Here is a 22,478-nt window from a genome sequence, read left to right as displayed (position 1 = left end):
AAATAAGACCTTGTCATTGCTGTTAGGAGCGTGGAGATAAGATCTCCCTCATGTTGTGCTTCCTCCTTGTTCCATTTCTGGTGGAAATATTTGATATATCATAAAAATAATATTATTCTAATAATTTTCAGTGGCTTGTACTGAAAAATTTATTTTTCCTGCTTCTCCCAGAAAATATTTCTGGTTTCCCCCCTGTAAAACTAACAAGGTGATAATATATCTTTTAAAATGCTGAATTCGAATGGTAATGTTAATAGCTTGTTAGTCTACAGTCACACAGTATTTATAGATTTTAAAATTACTAATTTCATTAGAGATTAATCTGCAGGATAAATCCTCCTTAGTACAGTGTCAACAGCTCCATGCTGGTGCTTAGGTGAATATGACTTAGAATATTAAACAGGGAGACATGTAATCTTAAAGAGGCCTGTGACGATGGGCTTCACCTTTGATTCCTTGGAGGCTGCATTACGAAGCTCAGGCTGGATCAAACTTTCTCAGTGAAAACTGGAAGTTACCTGCTCGTTAGGGAGTTTCTGACAAATGGGGATGACATTTGGGATCAGATTTCTCCAGTGGATGGGTTATCCCTTCTCATAAACACATTCGGGTGCGGAGAACGGGTGTGTAATATCATGCAAAACAGGCAGCAAGGGATGGAAGGAAACAAGACAAATTATAGATTACAACTTCTGCTTTTGCCTCTGGTCTTGAAGAAAATATGCTGACCTTGAGTTAGGCAATCGTAAGTTTTGTGCCTATTTCTTCAGAAACCTGCATTTTGTATTTCTGGAGCAGACAAGCTGTGATAGCCCTATTATCATGCAGTGCCCGTGCCACTCTAATTAAAGCACATATCTCAATTATACCAGGTTCCTTAGTTCCCCATCTATAAAAAGACAGACATTGCTTTTTTACTTTTCTGGTATGTTGCAAAAATAACGCTAATTATGGATTGTGAGGTGCTCAGATGTATTTTTATGCATCTCATCAACTTACCATTAATGGGAGCACCTACAAGCAGTGATGCCCTTGCTTATTTCTTTTAAAGTTGCTAACTGTTGAAAGAAAGGCATTAGTGATTTTAGAGATTTTATAAATTCTTATTGCTATGTCAGAGCTGTACAGCTCAGGCAATGGTACCTTTGCATACTACAACCTTTAGCAGTTACATGTGTCTCTGCAAAGGTCACTGGAAAAGAGAAAAATAACAGAGGTTTCATGAAATGAGATGATATCATTTCAGCTTCTGAAGCACAGAAAGGATTGCTTATCAGTATTTAATTATCTCTTTTTTTTTTTCCTCCTAGCTGAGGAACATTAGTTGTATTTTAAACAACAACAAAAAAATCTTTGTAGTTATTTCATAATCTTTACTGGAATTAATGGAAATATACTTCTGTAATGCAAGACATTTTACTGTACATCATTCTAATATTTGATAATGTGGGGTTTTGAATTTTGCAGGGATTTATTTTAGAGGAGGTTCACTCTGCTAAGATGAGGGTAATTCAAGTATACTAGGTACATGTGTTAAGTCTACATGAAATAAAAATACTTAAAGGAGTGCTACCTGCTTTGGGGGATATATATTTATTAAATTGTTAATCTGCGTTGAGAAGTCTGGATTCAGATTTGAGTGATCGAAGATATTAATTCAGTTCAGGTACATGTCCAGAACACAAATACTATGCAAATACAATACTAAACAAATTTGAGACTCTGATCTGTTCGAGAATGACTGTAAATCTAAAGTATCTAATGTGATGAACTCATAAAGTTAGCTCTACATTTTTGTTTACTTCATCATAGAATTATTTTGAGTTATATATATGAGAAATATATATTGAGAAAAACTCTTTAGAAATGTTTGATTTTAATTGAATTTGCACGTGATTAGGAGAGGGCCAGCTGCCTTCTCACTACAAAATTTAAGATGAATAGAGAAGACGTGACTGGAAAATTCTATTTTTATGACATCTGAAATCAAAGAAATGAACTCTAGTAAAGTAGGCATTTATTAATGCCTCAATCAAACTGTATCTACAGAGATATGATTAAGTTAAGTTTGTGGAAAATGAGAATGGCCTAGGTTTTACAATTATTCTTTCAATACATCAATGTCAGGCTATATTTCATGTTTTAAGTTCATTTGCAGATCGCATTATTTTCTCAGTGTGATTCAGTTTTTTGCATTTCATTGTTTTATTTCTTTATTCATGGTTTTCTTAAAAAACGAAAGCAAATAAGTAAAGAAGCTTTTAGAGCTAGGAATGCGAAAACGAGTCTGATTTCACCTACTAGGAAAGAACATTAAAAATCAATTCTGAAGCTTGGTTTCACTACAGTGAAGGAATATAAGAAAGCTGAAGTGTTTGCATGTAATGCACTCTGGATTTTATCCTGCTTTGGATACACAATATAATTTTCGTGTCACGTCACAGACTGGCTATCAGCTTGTATGCCTATACAACTGTACGAAGTGTACATATGGAAGTTAGTCTGATGTGATGCACAAAAAGGCAGGGTAAGAAAGGGCACCTTTGAATCCCTAGTACTCTCTCCGTGGGCTTGTCTGTGGCACAGCATTTGCCACTTAGTGCACACATTGATAAAGAAGCTGGACCTGAGATTCTTGCATAACTGATACAGTGAAAAGCATCACCAGCTGAAGAATTTAAGCAAAAAAGTCTTACAAAGGGGAAAGCAAGCACTTAAGCCAGTCAGGCAACAGAAAGTGTTCCATGTTCTAGTCTAAAAAAAAAAAAAATATCCTCTGACAACTAAGTTCAACTTTGTTGCTTAACTAAGTATGTAGCTTGATTTTTCTCTATTAGGATTTGTATTAGTAATGCCAAGATGATACCACAACAGAGTTTCTGTTGCCTTTTCTCTGAGGTATTCTGGAGCACCTTATAGCGAGACAGGTGTCTTGCCCAACAGACCAACTCTGAATACCACAACTTTGTGCTGTACTTCACAGGGACTGAAAGAAGGAGGAATCCTTCCTGCAGACTGGGTCATAGAGAGCTACTACGATTATCAACTCAGCGAGTGGATGTTCTTTTTTTAAATTACTCATAGCTTTGCCTAGGATCTTGGCAACTCCTATATAAAGACAGTATCAAAAGTAAAGCACCCAGCATATCCTCAATCTCTGCTTCAGAGCCTGGAGATCTTTTGATGTAGATTTTGTTGTTTGTTTTTTTTTTTTTTTTCTCTTTTTCTCTCCTGTTTCCACCATCTTTGTGTCACGATTACTTTTCTTTAAGGCAGTTCACTTCAGTCCACATAAGGAACATCCTCCAGACATGACTTTGTGTTGTGCCAGTCAGCCAAGATATCTTATAATGTGAGTAGCTGGAGTCGTAAGGATAAAGCTTTCACCTTCATGTATTTCAGAACAAACCAGATAATGTCTTTGAGAAGAACACACACGTAACTTGCCCTTGCCACAATGTCCTTAGTAAGTCAAGGACAGAGGCCTTTTCCTGTACGCAATGTACTTACCTCTCTAAAGACCCAACATCCCTATTGTCATAATTTATATCCTATAAATGTCAGTGATTAACTGAAACTGCCTTTCCAGTCGGTGAGCTGCATGTTGTCCTCAGTTATCTGAATGCATTTACAGAATATGTTTGCTCTTACTGAGTAATTTAAGACTTTATTGATAAATTATTCTGTAATCCTTATTTTAAAAAGGCCTCCATTCAGTAATGATAAACTTCATAGACATACTTATTTTTAAACATATACTTAAATCCTATCGATTTTACTGTCTTTGAATCCTTTACATAGATTTTCAATTCCCAGCGCTAAAGTGCTTTGCTGAATCCAGGCCTAAGAGTGAGTCTAATGAATTATCCTGTGGCTGCTGAGATAGAGATAATGTCTTAATTTGTTCCAAACTAAATTGATGAGCTGGGGAGATAATCTGAATTGAGCTAATGAAAATTAGTAGAGACATGACTGGAAAAGCTGGAGCACTTGTCCTGTTTATGTGCGTGTGGCTATGTCAGAAATTGATTTCACAGGAAAAACAGACATGAGGAATTCTGAAAATGAAATTTCTGTAGAAAGTTAATATAAGTAATTTTTAACTTCCTTGTCAGTTATTAAGAGGAGGAAAGTGTGTGTACATGGAGTTGTTTCTGAAGGCTTGCTAGATGACATTGTTAGGCAGAGAAAGAAGTAGTTAATTCAAGTTTAAGCTTCTCCTTGCAAGTTAAACTGTTCCTCTGAAAACTATTTTTTTTCTTGAATTGTTATTCCTTTATGCAACTCTTATGACTTGTTGCTTTCTACAAAATACAAAGTTCAGTATAGATTAAATAATACAAAAAAGTCTGCCCTGACTCTTTTCCAGGTCTTGCAGGCTGCCTTTTATCATTCTGATTGTTCCTGGGAAGCAGGGGTGCATGTGCATGTGTGTGGAGGACGGGCAACGCTTGAGAGCTCGAGAAGGTAATTGTGTCTTCCTGATCTAACATTTTTAAAACGAAAATGTCATAACCTGTAAGACGTGAGTTTACAAGTGAGGTGCTGTGGACAGATTTGCTCCTCCTTTTCTTCTAGTATATCCCATTTCAGTGTATCCCACCTTGTCACTGTTTACAGATTGCTGCCTTTGGTATTGTGCTTCAAAAGTCTTTTGAAAGGGAAGGCTCTTGAGGGTGGGTTTGATTTCACAGTGCTAAAGCTTTAAAGGAGAGTACTCTAGCACACAGCTGACTCAAACCTTTCTGTCTGCAGAGGAGGCAGTGGTGCTTCAGAAATGTTGACAAGCTTGGGACCAGCAATGAAATGTAAATTGTTCTATATAGGAATGGATGTTTGGAGGATAACTGTTTACTTGAAAGGAAATGTAAGGGAGAGCTTCAGCTGGGAAACATAAAAGTTTTGATGTTAGGTGAAGACGGTAAAAATGGAAGGACTAGTAGGTCAGGCACACAGGGGATGCCTCATAAAGGGAAGTTTCACAAAACATTCTAACAGTGTAATCTGGAACAATGGGCAGTAGTTTCCCAAAGTGAGGACCAAAGCTTTTAATGAACGTCCATCAGTATCTGTCATATCAAACCCAATATTTTTTCAACAGGCTGTAATTGATTTGGATTAGACCTCAATTTGTTTGTGAAACACTGAGACTGAAAAAACAAAGAAAAACAGAGCTTAATGGCATTGTAGTGCGCAGTACCTTACAATACAAGCTAACCTGAGTGGGCCAACCTTGCTGACAGAAAAGAAAACTCTTGATGAACATCACATAAAGGGGAAGAGGTGAGAAAACAAACCCTCGTGGTTTCAAGGCTAAATGCTGGCTTGTTGTAAGAACAGGAGGCTAAATTACATGTTAAGTGTTCACCATCTCTAGGCAAACGTGAGCTTGAAGAAAAAGAAGCAGCAAATCCATTCTAATGCATAGAACTATTTCTACCATGAATTATTTGCCAGTTACCTCTTGTTTCCTTTCCGTCATAAGTTGAAAGTAATGTTTAATTATCTCAGTATCCCACTAATAATGAAAATCTCAAATACATCCAAGAAAAACTGCAAGGAAGGAAGTTGGTTTTAAAAATAATCAAAATATTTTAATCCAAAATGTCTTGCCTGTTATTTTTTCCATAGTGTGTTAAAATGAAAATGTCAATTTAAACTAAATCTGCATGCAAATTAATGGATTGGCCTTTCACTCCACCTTGAGTTATGATGGGGCTGTGTGTGAACTTACAGCTCCACTAAAACATCAAAAGATGCTCCATCTTCTAACCCTGCTCAATTATCTGTTAATGTACAGGGACTGAAAGCAATCAGTATGTCAGGACCCTGAGGGCGCTAATGGGCCTGACTAGCCCTGACCACCCCCTAGGGCTTCCCCCCACCCTGCCCATGGCCCAGGACCCCATTTCAGCCCAGCCCAGGGCTGGTGGTCCCTGCTCCAGTGACACCGTAGGGTGCTGGTCTCCAGCTTCCCACAGATCTAGCCTGGCTTGGCCTGTCCACAGGGAGCTAGCTGATGCCAGGGGCTGCCCCCCAGTTCCCTGACTGGGGCAGTGGGATGGGACCTGGCTGGTGAGGTCCTGCCCAGCAGCACCAGGGTCCTCCATGGCTCCTGGCATCCCAGCCCCAGGGAGCAGCCAGCCCTTGTGCCCTGCTGACATAGTCTTAATTAAGGATAAAGTCTTGCAGAGTGGCCGTTCTGTATAAGAAAAGCTAATACATACACGCTGCTGAAATGACATGATATTAAAGCTTTGGGCCCTACTAACAGTTCCTCACGTTTGCTTAGTACAGAGTGTCATTCATGCCCATGGCAGGGGGGGGTGGAACTAGATGATCTTTAAGGTCCCTTCCAACCCAAACCACTCTATGATTCTCAGTGCAGGTATTTTGTGTTGTGTAAAGCAACAGTTCTGAGCACATCATTCTGAAAAGCAGAGAAACTAAGTACCCGGATAGCGCTGAAAAAAGATGGGAGAAAGTCACAGTATCAGGAAACAAAAAAAAAAATGTTCTTTTCAGTCTGCATAAACACCAGTAGTGTTTTGTGGATGTATTCATTATACTTACATTAGGTGTTCTGTACTGACTGACTGCCTTGCTACTCAGGCTTAGCACAGGTTGTATACAAAACGGGTAATAAAGAAGGGCCATTTTTAAAAATCTGAATCTACTTTTAGTCTAAGTAAAGGTTTGCTCCACAATTTTGTTTTTGAAGAAGTTGATAGGCAAAAGAGGACGGTCCAAATAATATAGTCTGCTTGAAAAACAGAAAGCTCATGTCAAACTCTGTGTTGCAGTAGCATGTCTTTCTTGCCATTCCAGAGCTTTTCTCTCAGATATGTTTGGTTTTTTGTTTTTTTTTTTAAATCAGATATCTCTTGTTGGATTTTGCCATCTGCTGCGTAACTTCATCTCAGGTAGATGGAATCTATATTTCAGTAGAGAAGATATGTTGGTCTGCTATACACATATCTGTGTATGTATGTGCCCTGGTAAGGCCAGGAGGGATCATTCTGCTCAGGGCTCTAGTGTAATGAATGCAGGAGCTGGAGAAGCACGTGTGCATTGTTCATTGCAAACAGGCAGCGAAGAAGCACTTTGCCCCCAGATTTTGACCACTTGAATATAATGGGCTCCTTTCACAGACAACTAATGTAACTGTTAATGAACAGTGTACTGCCATTAATCCAAACTCTGTCTAATCATTTAAAAATTCTTGTGATATCTGGAAATCAAATCCAAGCCCAATGAAATCCCTGGTGTGCCCTTTCTCTCTCTTTCTGATCCTTTTTTGCTTCTCATCCCACTAAGAAGTAATAAAAGAATTATTATCTCTGTTAATAAGGTATACCTAAGGCAGACTTTTCAAAAGTAATATTTTCTATGTGAGGCTCCCTTTAAGTTTGGTGCCCATTTAGCAGGTGGGGAGAGAAGTGCCGTTTTATGAATCTATTTCTCCTATTTTTTTTCTATGAGTTACACAGAGATTTTCCTCACCATGATTTAAAGTTCTTTTTTCTTTCAAACAGGTGGCTTTCCTGGGCTTTCTTCTGATTTTAAAGCCAAGGATCAAGTATCTTTCTGTTGAAGTTTCTCCACGTATTTAACGTATTTTGTTTCTCTAGAAACAATTCTGTCATGTTGTGTCGTGTCATGTCATGCACCCCCTCAGGTCAGGAACCACTGAGAATACTTCATGTTTTTTTCTGGTAAAAAGTAGCTTTTTTTCTAGAGCTCCCTGATATTTAAATCCTGTTACCTTTGAAATCAACTTGATTGCTATTAAGTGGTGTAACTAAATACAAAAAGTTGGCTTGTGATCTGTCACCTGTATAAACAATAACACTGGTGCCCTGCCAGACTCTAATGCACCATCCACAGAAAGTATAAATATAAGAGAAATGATGAAATGGGATCATTATGGCTTAAAAACGTGTCCGAGAGCATTCCACATAACCTTCCATTAGACTGGAAGCACAACTAAATTTCACAACATGCATTTTAGTGGTAACACTTCTCTATAAAATTACCCACTTTTAACAATAGTAAAGCAATTTCCATAGAAGTTTCATTTACTTCTTAGTAATTTATTTAAATGGGTCATATAGAAAAGAAAATCACTGCAAATTTCAAAGCGAAGCAGCCAAGGTAAAGAGACCACTGCTAGCCATATTCTGTTAATGGATTGGGTGAAAAGGTGTGCAGCTGTACTGCTTTGATTGTCTTTGCACAGCAATTCCATTTTAATTGCAAGTTAAATGGAAGAATATAATAATGGATGCTAAGGTTAATCCTACAAAACACCTGTATTAAATATGTCAAAACAGACAAAACCCCCGAGTCTTCAATACCGCAAAATTGTCTCATTTTATACCTTAAGAGTCCCTCTGGTTTTCAAATACAAAAGAAATTAAAATAATAGAGGGAGGAAAGAAGAATGGGAATGACAATAAAATGAACAATAACAGGACAGCGTCATTCCAGAAGTGTGAAAAAGAGGACTGCTTTCATCCTTTATTTCTCAAACCATGCTACAAAGAAAACTTCATAGTTGAATCAGGAGAGAAGTTGGGGGTTTGGTGGTTCTTTTTTCAGGGTGGGGGGAAACATAGGAGACAGGGGAGGCTCTTCTGTTTCCTCCCAGAGATGCTACTGACAATTTCGTAACAGATTGCTATGTAAAATTTGCCGACTGCATAACATGCCGATATGCTGTTGGTTTCTAACCCTCTTGGGGCAAACCTCCCTGGCTGACCTCCTGAATCAATGCCGTGGAATCTGTGGTGATCTAGCAACCAAGGATTACTTTTACCACTTCTCTTAGGCAATGCCAGGACCATTTCAGTGTTTCTCAGTCTCTCAGCTGCTGATGCTGCCCAAAAGCTCATGTAAATCCAGCTACCCTCTTTTCTTCAGAGACAGTTCTGGACTATAACCATTAGGACACTTAGGCTATGTGGATGTGGTCAAGGAGAATTTATGCTGTTGTTGTGTATCATTCACCTACCTTGTAAATAAACAGAATATTTTAATCTTGAAGCTGTTAGGCAGTCTACCAATCCAGTACTACATCTACTTTGAAGCTGTACAGATAAAACAGCTTTAAAATAAAACTAAAGACTGTGAGGAAGCTGAAGGAAGGGGAAGGAATAAGATAGATAGAGATCCATTTTAGAAAATGCAGACTCTGAAATCAAGTGTATCATCCAGGTGTCTACAGCATGAGCAGGCGAAAATGTAATTGTGTAGAGTGTGATAACACTTCTTTTTCTGTAATACTTGTTCTCTATCAGATATGCTCATGCCTCCCTATTATATTTAGACATGTACTGCAGGCAATTTTAGGACCTCTTTAGTGAGCATGTTTTCTCTCTTAAAGAATACACAGAGGGTAGCATAAGATGTGAGATAAAGAGAGCACTAAATATAGAAGTGCTTTAGTGCTTTAAGTCTATAAAAGTGAGTCAACAAAACTTCCTCCTCTTGGAATACTTTTCTTTTAACTTGTTTTATTTTACACATGCTATCTGTGAAATGCATCTAGAGAGGAAAAAGATTTTTTCGTGGCTTGATCTACTCTCTTCCTGATGACATCATGTGCATTTGCGTGAGGTGAGTCTGGGTGAGATGCCCAGACTTTTACCTGGTTATGTTTATGTTCAGAATAACTAGTGTTATGTTGTACATACTGCCTTATGGGTAGGGGAAAAAAGCTGCATTTTTAAAAAGTCTGTGAGTGACTTAGTAAACAGTATCTTGCGGTCACTTAGGTACCTTCTCAAATTTTCATTTTAGTTGCCTATAATTTAAATAATCTGATAGTTTTGAGATGACAGAAAAGTTGTGAGTTTACTTGTCCTAAATGGTGAGTTCACTTTAGAACTCTTTGTTACTTTGAGAATGATCAATGATTTTGGGTACTCAGTTGGACACCTTAAAAGGGCTTCACTTCAGTTTTTTTGGAAGGAAGTATAATCTTGGAAGAATTTAGTGTCGTTATCTCAGAGCATCCAGACTCATAACTTTTGGAGCAAGACTGTCTGAAAAGAAAGATAGTACAGGGTTTTTTTGTGTGCTGCTTTAGCACTGAAAGGTTTCCTGAAATAAATTATTTTTGAGAAGAACAAGAAAGTGGCTGGATGGGGGTGAAGAGAGTGAGCATCTACTGCTACATCTACTGGTTTGTTTTTTTTTTTTTAAAAAAATCTATATTTTGGTGAAAAAAAGTATTATCGTTATAGATAGCATGAAAAGCTTTTTATATGTTGTTCTATAATAAAAGCTTTGTATTGAATGAAATGTTTCTCATGGCTTTCCAAAGAATGCTGACACTCTATATACTGAATAAAGTGAAGAATTTGGAAAAGGAGCTGGCAAATGAGAAACACTGCTGAGCTACTGAAAGGAATGCGTCGGGTGCTCGCTGCAGAAACATGCAGCATAGAATAGTCTGTTTTCATTCTATTAGGACTGCTGCAGGCAGTCAAAATGTGCAGATGTGGATGCAGAACTCGGGTCATTTCTGATGGAGAGATTTCTATCTGCTTTCTCCAGAACCAAATTTGATAGCTCCCTCATATTTTAGCCACCAAATTTTAGGGTAGTGGAAGAAGGAGACGATTTAAATCTTTGCTGAGCATGTCATTGTCATGTGTTTATTTTGCAGAGAGGAATAAAAGGATGGTGATTTGCTTGTTCTGCTGTTCTAGTGAATTTTCTGATGTACATCTCAGGTGACTTGTTTACATTATTCCACGTGGCTTTTTGTACTGTTTACAAGATACTATTTCCAAACTCTAGCAAGAGGATATGCATGAAATCTGAGCTTCAGTGGGAATTCTTTCCCCGAATTTACAGTAGAGTCAAGATCTCATCCTGAATACTACTCATTTCTAACTGCATAAAATGTTGCTGTCCCAGTAGAATGAAGTTTATTGCTAGATTAGCATTTACTGTAAGATTCTGTGCTCAGTGAAGTACAGACATTGACAGGTTTTCATTATTTTAAAGTGATTCCTTTCTTCCTGATGATCATAAATAATTCTCTAGGGGTCTCGAAACTGAAGTCTGCTGTTTTCTTATCTCTGCTGTACACACTTTTGTTTCCCTTTACTGCCTACATATTTATTCTATTGTTGGGGTTATTCAGAAGAGTTATAATGTAGATCAGATGGTTGATTAAACCACAGCTGGCTTTTAAAAATATTTATAAAACCCCAGCATGCTTTTAAAAAGAAAACACATAAAGAGTTCAATGAATTCTGAAAGACAAAATACAGTGTGGGAATTGTTCTTTTGCTCTTTTGTATTAACTTTCATAGTGTTTGGGTAGCAGTTTCTATATGAATTGAAAATATTACATATTGCACAATATTGCTAAGCTCCTATTCACTGCTCATTTTAAAATAATTTTACTGCAGGAAATGGAAGAGGAAATCTTAGGTAGAAGGAGTGGTGCATTTCAGCCACTTGTACTGTGGCTGTTAGTAACTGGTTGCCTGACAAGCAAGGTTATGTTTTCTGATGTTGTGATAATCTGCTGTTTTTACGATGCTAGATTTGGCCCAAGAATCCGAGTGGGGAATTTTATCCCAATAGTTCATTTCATCAACTGTGAAAATCTCCAGCTGTCAGTTGTTTTCTGCTTCCCTGCCCATCACAAGCAAGATGCCATCACTAGTCAGAAATCTTCTTCCAGATGTTGTATGTAGCTTTAATTCTGAGTTTGGCTGATGAAAGGAGTAGTGAATGATCAAGCACTCACTAAAGTAAGCTCTAGCTTGTGACTACTATTTTCTTGAGTAAATAGAGCAAGGTGTTTAATCAAGCAACAAAGTGCCAGAAACATGTAGCTATACAAATCTCAAATGTCGTGATACCACAGACGTTGCTAATTCAGTCTCGTCATTTGAGCCTCTCGCTTCACCAAAGTACATGGCATGAAATACTCATTCTAATTCTCTGCTAGGGAGCCATAGGAAGGCTCAGACACTGCAAATGACTGTGCACTTCATTTACCCATGTGAATACTTCCAGTGACTTCAGTGGGACTAACTACAGAAGTTATTATATCCATAATTCTAGAATTTGAGTGCACATCGCAAATTGCCTTTGAGTGTTTGTGAAGACCAGTGCAGAGGTTTGCGTGTGTTTCTCATTTAATCCTACCCAGGCAAGCACGAAGGGATGTCGCAGTGGCCTTCTGGACTTTTTCAGGAAACACTATACTTTATATGTTGTTCCTGATACACATATGTATTTCTGAATGTTTAGAGAAATGTATATGCATGAGGAGAAATTGAATAAGATAGTGAGTTAAATAAAGGTAGTAAACTTGGGACTAATAAATCTTGATAAAAAAGCTTCTAGCCAGGTTATAGGTCCCAGTTTTGCCATCGTTTCTTTAGCTCCACTCTCAGAAAAATAGCTCAATTGCCATGAAAGAATGATGCCTTTCTGTCCCTCTCCCTGGGATAGTCTGTCTGCCAAGTAATCTTACTTTTTACAAAGTGAAAGAATGGAAGAGCATAGCTATGTATCTTTCTGCAATAATCTGAGCCAGGTCCTCCTCTACAGAGCCTCAGAAGTGGCCCTCATGCTCCAAACGGCCAGGGATTGAAGAGAGAAAAGCTGTCATGTACATCTCTGAGCCCTCCCAGGGACAATTAGGGCCTCTACAATATCTGGTATACCTGTTGACCATATAACCAAACCTTAGCAAAATGTATTGTGTGTCTTTTAAAGTTTCTACTCTCATTTATGTCAGTTCAGTTGTTTCATCTTTTATTTCTTTCAAACTGCATGATCAGCTGCTAAAAGTCTCCTAGACTTCTAGGAGAAAAGCTAGAAAAGCTATAGATACATATATAGGACATATTCTTTTCAACCTATTTACCTGGGACACAGGTGTACTAGAAAAGATGAAGTCCAGACTGTACCCCAGCAAGCACACATTTTAGGTAGTGTCAGAATGCCGGCGTGTCAGGCATGGTGTGCAGGAGGTGTTTCACAAATAGCGAGGCTCTCCCCTGCACAAATATCCTCTATGTCTTGGTAAGAGTTTGGAGCACAGTTATAGTTAACCCTTAATTAAATAATACACAATAACAAAAAAGTCCATTTACTGCTTAAATATAAGACCATGAGAAAACAACATGAGAACTGAGTAAACAGTCTCTAAGCAGAGGAAAACTGTAAAAATCTGAAATACCCTGTTTGGTGGAGAAAGATGCCTGATGGCTGTGATATCTTGTGGGGATTAAAGACTAAAAATGTCTTGAGGCTTTTCACAGAAGCACAGTATGTTCAGAGGGAAGAATACTTTCAAGTTTGGCTGCAAATATTGAAACTAAATTTAAAGAGTAGGATTTTTTTCAGAAATTTTGATGAATCCGCAAGCTATTGAAATGCTTTCTGTGACCTCTGCTAGAAAAAAAAAAAAAGACAAAGTAAGAATTCCCCAAACTGTTCAATAATTAAATGTGTGTTTGAAGTGATTTTTTTTCTCCCTGCCCAGCAAAATTCATGTTTAAATTGAAAGTTATATAACCCTGTAGAAAAAAGGCTATGGCACAGTCTAATTTCAAATTATGTGCAGAATGGTTACAGCTAAGATCACCTTAATACGCCTATTTTAGCCTTAATGCTGTGTGAGTGCTCTTTGCTTATCTTGAAGAATTGCTGTCTATGAATTGTAAAACACTTGAGCAATTTTTTTTCGTGTTCGCAGCTCCCACTAACAATTTTGGATGGCATAATTGAAGGACAGGCTTGGCTGACCAGGATCACATTTTGGCTTTGCTTTACGTGCAGCGTGTATGTTATTGTGAGCTGTTTCACTGAAGGCTGTCTCTGAGAGCCTTGTTTAGAGAGAGATTTCTGGAAAAAAAGAATTGGCAGAAAAGTCCGAGAAGAAAGGAGAAGGGGGATGTGTAGTACAGGGATAATTACAGACTCTTCCACTAATCCAGAAAAACAGGAGTTTAGGATTGGGTCTAACCTTTTTTAGCATGTGGCTAATGTATGGAGGAAAATGTTCTTCATACACTATTGCTGTTCTGGGGCTGTGGCACCAGGGAAACACGTATGATACAAAGACAAAGAGCTCAAGAATATACAGCATTGATGGGCAGAGGAAGAACCAATGTGGAAATCGGGATTTTAATTTCATAAGGAATTTTGAGTTATATGAATTTTTAAGCAGAATATCCCTCACTTGACTTGAAACATTTTGCTTTGATAAAAACCAGGATGTTTTGTTCCTATTTCAACTTCCAAAATATTTTAAAATATCGCAATAGAAGGGCATTCCAAACGAGAAATCAAAACATCTTATTCTGAAATTTCAGTCTTCCCAAAATACTGACTTAAATATTTTTTTTTCTTTTAAATTCTTTAACTGAAACAGTCCCATTTCTGCTACATTTTTTTTTTTTTTTGTCTGCTTTAGTTTCTACTTTGTTTTGTTCGTTTGTTTGTATGTATGTTTTTTGTAGAGAAATATCCAGAATGAAAAAGCTCACTTGGAAACTCCAATGGCCATACTCCCGGGTTCTGTAAGCATCAAGTGGTACATATACACTTACGCAATTCTCTGAATTATCATTTTCTTAAACTAGTCCCAAAACCCCAATAAATGTTAGCTGAGGCTTCAGTGATATTACAAGATTTATCCTGTTTCTGACCATGCCTGTGGAGCTACAAGGCTGTTAGGTAATCACTTGCACTGAATAGTCACTATTATTTTTAGAGCCAAGCTTGGGGTGCTTGTACCACTGACTCGGGACCAGCCTAACAGCATCTCAAACCATTGCTCTTCACGGCATTTGACTTTTTCTACTTCAGAACCTTCCCAAGTTTTATTGAATATTATTCTCATAGTTACACAGTTACCCGGTTGCTCCAAACAGAACTAGGCATCTGCTGTCTTTAAGTTTTCTGAAAACACATGTCAATATTTTATATACGATTATATAGGGTAGAGATAACTGTATCTGTCCTTTGTTTAGTCATGCTGAGTGCTGTCTCCTAATCATTTAAACATATGTAATTTCTGACAAATATTCTCCTACAAAGCAATTAGCAAAATCATTAGATTATAAAAGAAAACACAAAAAGACAAAAGAAAAAGCCATGTTTTGAAAATGAACCCATTTAAACGTGGTTATTAAAAACCGTAGGAAAAACACTGGCTGCAGCAGTTCTCCACTGTGCAATAACTACTACACCTGTTGTGCTGATGTTGAAGCCTAATCAATTTCTTTTTCATACTTACTGTGGTGATCCTTAGAAATCTGAAGGATTAAAGATCTATGACTTTTCAGCATCTTTTGGCTATGAAATGATCCATCACACATAGACTTTTATTTTTTCTGTACATTTGATGAAGTAAGAATAGTCAGAAAAATCATGAAACAAAGAGTGACCTGTGTGACTTAGGAGAAGATGAATATCCACTGATCTGTCTCTTGAAGGCAATTATGTTTTCTCTATTTTTTTGAGTACTCCTGGGTTTGGATGTGGGTTTTGTTTTTTTTAAAAATAAATATAAAATTTAAGTGAGGTGAATCTTACCTCTTGTGTTTACTGCCTTAACTTGCCTAGCCATGAAATAATTGTTGTTGCTCCTTAAGCTTTTGGCATGCTTTAACATGGGCAAGACACATGGGTTTGCAAATCTGTCTCTTCTAGAGAGACTTGCATTTGCAAATCAATTAAACAGTTGATGTGTACATGTCCACATCAACAACTGATTGCCTCCCTGATGCCAAAGCCTACTTGTTTTAAACAAGTGGAACATCAGGTTAAAACCAGTATGTTTTCTGTACTACAAGAAAAATCAACTGGTGTTTCCCATTTACTGCTACAGTCCTAAAAAGGTAGATATGGCACTTAACATTGATGGTTTAGATATGAATTCATACACAGAGCCAGAGATTTGGTTTGTTTCTATTCCTTCTCAAACTGTTGACTCAAAAATTTTTGTTAACCATTGCTAACATTTTAAATGCTTTTCTGAGATCTTGCTCAATGCCATCGCTTTTCTAAACGGCAGCAATTTGCCAAAACCAGGAATTTTAGAAATACTGACTGAAACATCTTGACAAGCTAAACATTTTTTTTTTAGTTTTGGAGTAGGTGGATTTAGTTGACTTACTGCCAGCTACAGTATCTGTACACTGTCAAAGAAGACAAGCATTGCTACATAGAGTAGATTAAGGCTGGTACCAGGAATCTGCAGATTCCGGACCTGGTCTCATTTCTGCTATGAAGTAGTGTCATGTCTTGAGTGAGTCACATTCTTTTAGTCTGAGTCTGTTCCACTGTCCATGAATTAGGGACAGTATTTACCTACTTCTTTCAAAGAAGGGTGTTTATTTTCCTCAAGTTTTGAGGGTGTAAGCCCTAAGGATTATGACCTGCACCTACGCATGTACATTTGGCACACATTACATTGCTCACAGGCTCTTAGCAGGAGTGGTCCTGAGCAATGCAACCTTTGAGAAAGTTTTTTTGCAGTTTGAGGACAGAATAGTTTTGAACTTCAGAAAATCTGATAGATTTGGTCAGATTTAAAAATTTTAGACTTTTATTATGCTTTCCATAAACAACTGACTGAAATAATCTAGTCTCTTTTTGTCTCTCTTCTACACGTACTGTGGTTGGCATTAACATCTCTGAAACAGGGAACTTGAAACTTCCTTCTGGTGATGTTATGATTCCAGTTGCATCTCAGTTACACAACATAAATGCCTAAAAAAGCAGATTCTCAAATCTTTCTTTATTGGGCAAACTTGAGAACGACAGCAGTGAACAATTAGCATTTCTAGAATGCAGAATTTCAAATACTTACAACCATCCTGCTTTTTAACTCTCTCTTTGTCAAAACACTAGCATGTGTACCAACATGCAGCTTAAATTCATTATTGTTTTAAATACGGTTTTGTTTACCGCTTCTGTGCAAAAGGAATTCAGCATGATCTGACACACTGTTGTATTCTTGACCACTACATACACCCTAAAAGAGCTTGAAGATTCTTAAAAATGGATGCAATCAATTTCTTGGCTTTGCAACTTCTAGCATATGCTGGCTTTTTTCTGGATGTAAGAGTAAACAACTTGATATACAGCTTGTGTTTCTTTATAGCTTTGAACTCTCCATAACTATATTTTGGATTTTCAGTGAACCATACACATTCTCTAAAGTCTGTGACATGTTACTTCCCAAATTCTATATGTATTACCTAGGGTTTTCTTTCTGTAATATCTTTGCTCTTTCTTTCAGAAATATTTTTCTTCTATATTTTCACCCCCATTTTGTACCCTGTTATATTGTTTTTTAACTTTGGGGGCTGGATACTACACTCTTGGTGTAGAAGCAGAAGTACTTCAAAATAGTCGTATTCAAAACAGAGTAATCTTTTGAATCCTTTGTAGTAATCCGATTGTCTGCAGATAAAGAATAAACGATGGTTTGAATCTGACCAACTGCTTTCAACTTTATCAGAGTTTCAATTTACTTCACACCTGCACAGGAGGGGGATCCAGCAAAGAGCCTCAAAGGAACCACAAGATAAGCATAAATGGTAGCAGTCATTATGGTAGCTACAATTCATAGAATATTAGGTGTATAATCACTGCAAATCTTGTTGTAAATATCCTTTGAGAATTGAATGTTATAGAAAGATTCATGAAAATAGGTTAGTCTGGAATGCTCGGCGTCGGGCTGAGATGAAAGGTGCCAACGGGGTGTTATGAATAAGATTTTTTTTTTAAGTGTATATATAAGCTCAGGCATTCAGAAAAAGAACAGTTTTCATTGTACCATGCCTAGATCTCAAGTATAACTCTATGTGACAACTGAAAAGATAGCATCAGTGTCAAAAGCTATATATATATACTATAAGACCAAAGTCAGAAATTTGCCTCCTAAAATGAACAGTCATTTTGGAAAATGCTGGCCCAGCTAATAATGGACATTTCCATTGTTCTTTCTCACTCCCCATTATTCCCCTGCTTTAAGTAGAGGCCACTTCTAAATACTCCTCTTGTCTGGAAAGATCACCTGCTTAGCCAAGTGACAAAGGCTGAGCATTCTGAGAATCCAAACAGCCAGTATGAACCAGAGCTAGATTTCTAGTTCACAGAAATCCTTCTCTGTGCCCCATAGCTGCCTGGTGATGTTTAAGAAGCAATTCTTGAGAAAAGATTTTTCCTTCTGGGTGCACAGCAAGTTATGCAAGTGGATATTTGGGATCTTCTGAAAGAGAAGGTTCTCCTTTATCTCAAATGGACTATGTCCCAGCTTCCTGTCCTTCATAGCTGTTCATTTTATTTTGCGACAAAGCCATTTATTCTTGCCTGATTACATCTGAGTTTGAAGATGGCAATCAAGGAAATATTAACAACTCTCTTCTCTTCAAAACTTGCCATCAGTCTATGAACATTACAGAAATAAACCAAAAAACCCAATCCAAACCCTGAATATGTTTTAGAGACTACTAAAGAAAACATACCAACTACTGAAACCTAGCCTAAAAATAAAGAGCATCTTTTTTTCTTGATGAGCCAGAAACCAGTGTAATCTGTCTGGTAGATATACCAAAAGATTATCTAGTTCATTTCATGTTCATCTAAAGTTGATCCATTTAATTATTTCTTCCATTAAACAGCCCACTGCTGCTTTTTTCTGGTTGGAAAAAGTGTCAGTGTTACAGGAGAGAGATTTTATGCTCAGAGGACCTGGCATTAGAAGAATAATCATTTTGTTATTGGAGATTTGTGTTTGGAGGCAGATTGCTTTTGAAAGTGGAGAAATTTTTATGTTGACATGCATCTGTGTTACGAAATAATTTCAAACTTTGGGATGGCAGCAGATGTTATAGTCCAAAGAATGAAAACTGTTGGTTTTGGATTAAAAAAAAATCTTCCAGTGTTATTAGAAATCAGAAGAAAGCACATGGCATAATAGTTCAATTTAATGGCATTGTTTGCAGTAAAGCTGACATTTCAGGCATAATCTGCAGTGCTCACTTGAAGTAGGCCATTTTGCTGGGTAGAGATACATTCTTTTATATTACTGTGTCAAATTGGATTAGAGCGTAATAAAATGAAGAATGTATAATAAAGGCCTTTGGGATTGCTGGTTATGTAGAATAATAAGATGCACAAGGAATTAAAATGAATGTACTCTTCAGAAGTATGACAAACTTGTCATGTAGTTGTATGGACCTTCCCTTTTTCTACTTCATTACTTTAGTTTATCCCTCCTGTGCTGCACTCTCTGTTGATCTAGATCAAGCAAACTTCCTTCATTGTTTGCCCAACATTTGTCTGTTTTGTAATTATTATTATTTGAAACAACAAGACATTCAAAGATAAAATGATTGAAAACCTGTTACAGTTGATACAGTTTCAAGTTTGCAACCATAAACTGCCCAACGGTGCTCAAAACTTTGCTAAAATTTCCTTCAGAGATTCAGCTCTGTTGATACAGCTCCACTGAGTAGCCCATAGGATTCAGGTTCTGCTGTCAGTCTGTGAGATATCTAAGCTACACAGATAAGAAAATGTGCTGAAACTTGGTTTCTTAAATGATGCTTGGAGGGTTTATCATTACTTTATAGAGTAAGTTCTAACCTTTGAAATTTTGGAAATGTTAATTAGTAAGCTGAGTACTCCACACTTTCATTTATCTGATACTCTCATCTCAGAACTCACATTAGCCAAAATTGGATTGTGTCTCCTATGTACTGTGAGTCATTTGCTTTGAAAAGGTCTCTGTTAGCTGAAAACCCAGTGACAAGTCTAGATGGCAGGTCATGTGTTCTGTTTGGATGAACAGGGTTACACTTCACACAGGAATTAATATTAGCAGGAATTAATAAATGATTCATGTTTCAGTCCTGAATTAAATTTCAGAGATTACAAAAGATCTGAAGATGAACTATATGCTGCATCGCTTTTGAAATTTGGAAGGGGAAGTGATTAAACAAAGAAAAAACAGAGACAATCTTTTGCGTAAGTTAAAGCATGGAAAAAGGTCTAGTATGTATCAAAGTAACTCCAGCATGCATGTGCATTCAACTTTCAGTTGACTGCAAAACTGAAAAGTTGAGCTTGGGACACTTAATGCTGTATGAAGGCAGGCTTTCACTTGGAATGACTGTCATCTGCTCTGTCAGATTCTTACTTTTCACTTGTGGCTGAAGAGCAGTAACTTTTAATAGAAAAGGCAGGTTCATCCTTCTCTGACACTGAGTGTCCATGCCCTGCCTGTACCTCGAATGAGGGAACTGCTAACGCTGTTGCTGCAGTTCCATACTAGTGTGGAAGAGGTTTGTGCAGCGGGCGCACAGCATGTTCCACACACGGATATGTAACACTAACTAAGAACACTGAGAAATCACCTTAAAACAAGGACAATGTCAATTTTCAAAAAAGAAATTCCAAACACAAAAATGGATTTAATCCATTTGGTCTGTCATACAGCATGCTACCAGACCACAGAGGTGTAAGGTGAGAGTCTGAATTCAGGAAAGTATTTGTCTCAGAACACCCTTAACTTTTCAATGGCTTCTTACACTCAGCTAAGTATATGCTTAAATGCTTTCCTGAACAGAGGTCTAACAAACTTACATTTTGATCTTACTGTTAATAATGTTTGGTTTATTTGACTCTAAAATGTGCACTCCATTTGAGTATGGTTTGACATAGCAAATGAAATATTTACTGACTCTTGGTACTAGCAGCTTCATCTTTGTGGATTTCTATAAGGTATCATTCTCACTGGAGGTCTGTTCTCCATAGGATGCGTGTGATTAATTTTGAATAGCACTACAAGGAGGTTGGCTCATGTTTTGAGAAAAAAGCTCTTTCTTTTCCAAAAGTAATTTTTGCGGTTTTGTACCTAATCACTAATTGGATTCCTGTGTAGAATCTGATACCAGAGACTTTGGGATAACAGAAATATAGACTTATAAGTCTCCCATTTCCCTGTCTAACAAAGGGATGCCAAACAAAGAGTTAAACCAATTCAGTGTGTTTCACTGCTTTCATGGAACAGCATTGTCTGAACTCTGCCTGGATTATACAAGTGGTGTTATGTCACTTTATGAGACTATATTCTTTTGAAGGACTGAAGATCACTACATAAGAAATCTTGAATCTGCAGTTCTGGCTGATTAGTATGCTGTAATTTATGTGGCAAATCATGCAAAACACAGAAAGACAGGCAAAATAAGAAAAGTAGTATTTCCTTAAGTAAGTTTTAGATTAAGTAAGATTAAGTGAAAAACATTCTCCAGCTTTTCTACCCTGTCAGCAGGGCAATGACTAAATCCACTATCTCCTACATAAGACATTCTTTAATGTATCCAAAGAACGAGAAGTAAGGACTGAAAATGTACTGTCAATTTCCTTGGATTAATGTCAAACTTGAGAAAGAGAAAGAATAGAGTATTTTCGTTCATAAATTTACCAAAGTCAATTATAATCAGATTAAGGAAATAAAACCAGAAACAAAAAAATCTCAAAAGAAAAATTGGAATACTTACATTGGTGACGTATTCAATATCCTTCCAAATATTACATTCTCTGGGAAAATCTGCCAAATCTAAAAAATTGTCCACTATCACTTGGCCAATCAAGTCATGCCTGGAGAATCTGTCAAAGTCATACACAGAGAAATGGAGTTTTCTTGCGTTCAGATCACTGTATGGGACACTAAATAAAAAAACTTCATCAAATACTGGATTTAGGGTCTTTCTATGCACTTTAGTCTGGTGTTTTGTTTTCCTATCAGGAAGCAGATATATCTTCACATATGGATCTGAAGTTCCAGAGAAGTCCTTTGCTGGCAGGTTGATGGCCTTGTGTATCTTCACTATCAGCTGCTCTAAATCACAATCATATTTCAGGATAAAGTTCAGTTTTCCACATGCCTTGCTATTACTCCTTCGGCCATCGTCTGTGTCCACTGATCTTTGTTTATATAGCTCTGGCTTAATGCGGCCAATCCCTGTCAGCTGCTCCTGTTTCTGAACTTGCTGGATGTTGAAGTCGGGGTTGGAGAGGTTGAGCTGTCTTCGGATTGAATTATGCCTTAAGTGAAAATGAAAGAATTGAAATAGAAGGTGTTAAAGGTGATAAGAATCTGTACACACAGTAAAGATCCTGTTCTCATCTGACGTGTTTTTGTAATGTATGTCAGGGTCAGATTTTTACTTGCGTAAAGTAATAAAGCGTGATACCCAGCAATTGTGAGAGCTCACCTTCAGCATTCGACTGCTAATACCACATAATTTTCTGTTCCTGTGTCTCAAGCTAGTGGTACGCACTCTCCAAACCTGGCTGAAGAAAGTAACAAATGCAAATTCATGGCCACTGCAAACCCAAAGGATTTGCCTTATTGGCAAGCATAATGCGATATGATAAGAACTGTCACAGTTCTTATCAGCTACCATTTTCAACTG

At 37.3% G+C, this 22,478-nt stretch overlaps 1 protein-coding gene across 1 annotated transcript in view; it reads right to left on the bottom strand.

The window, feature by feature from the left end:
* Nucleotides 1-22,478, bottom strand: part of LOC137662649 (synaptotagmin-9) — a 73,699-nt gene that overhangs the window by 5,958 nt on the left and 45,263 nt on the right. The window contains exon 3 of the mRNA XM_068399263.1: nt 21,561-22,107. Coding sequence (XP_068255364.1) covers nt 21,561-22,107 — 547 coding nt within the window. The remainder of the gene's footprint in view (nt 1-21,560; nt 22,108-22,478) is intronic.

Source organism: Nyctibius grandis, chromosome 4 (genome assembly GCF_013368605.1).
Source record: "Nyctibius grandis isolate bNycGra1 chromosome 4, bNycGra1.pri, whole genome shotgun sequence".
In the NCBI taxonomy this organism is placed as follows: Eukaryota; Metazoa; Chordata; class Aves; order Nyctibiiformes; family Nyctibiidae; genus Nyctibius; species Nyctibius grandis.
The sequence above is the reverse complement of the archived record's forward strand: the minus strand, read 5'-3'. Positions and strand labels throughout refer to the sequence as shown.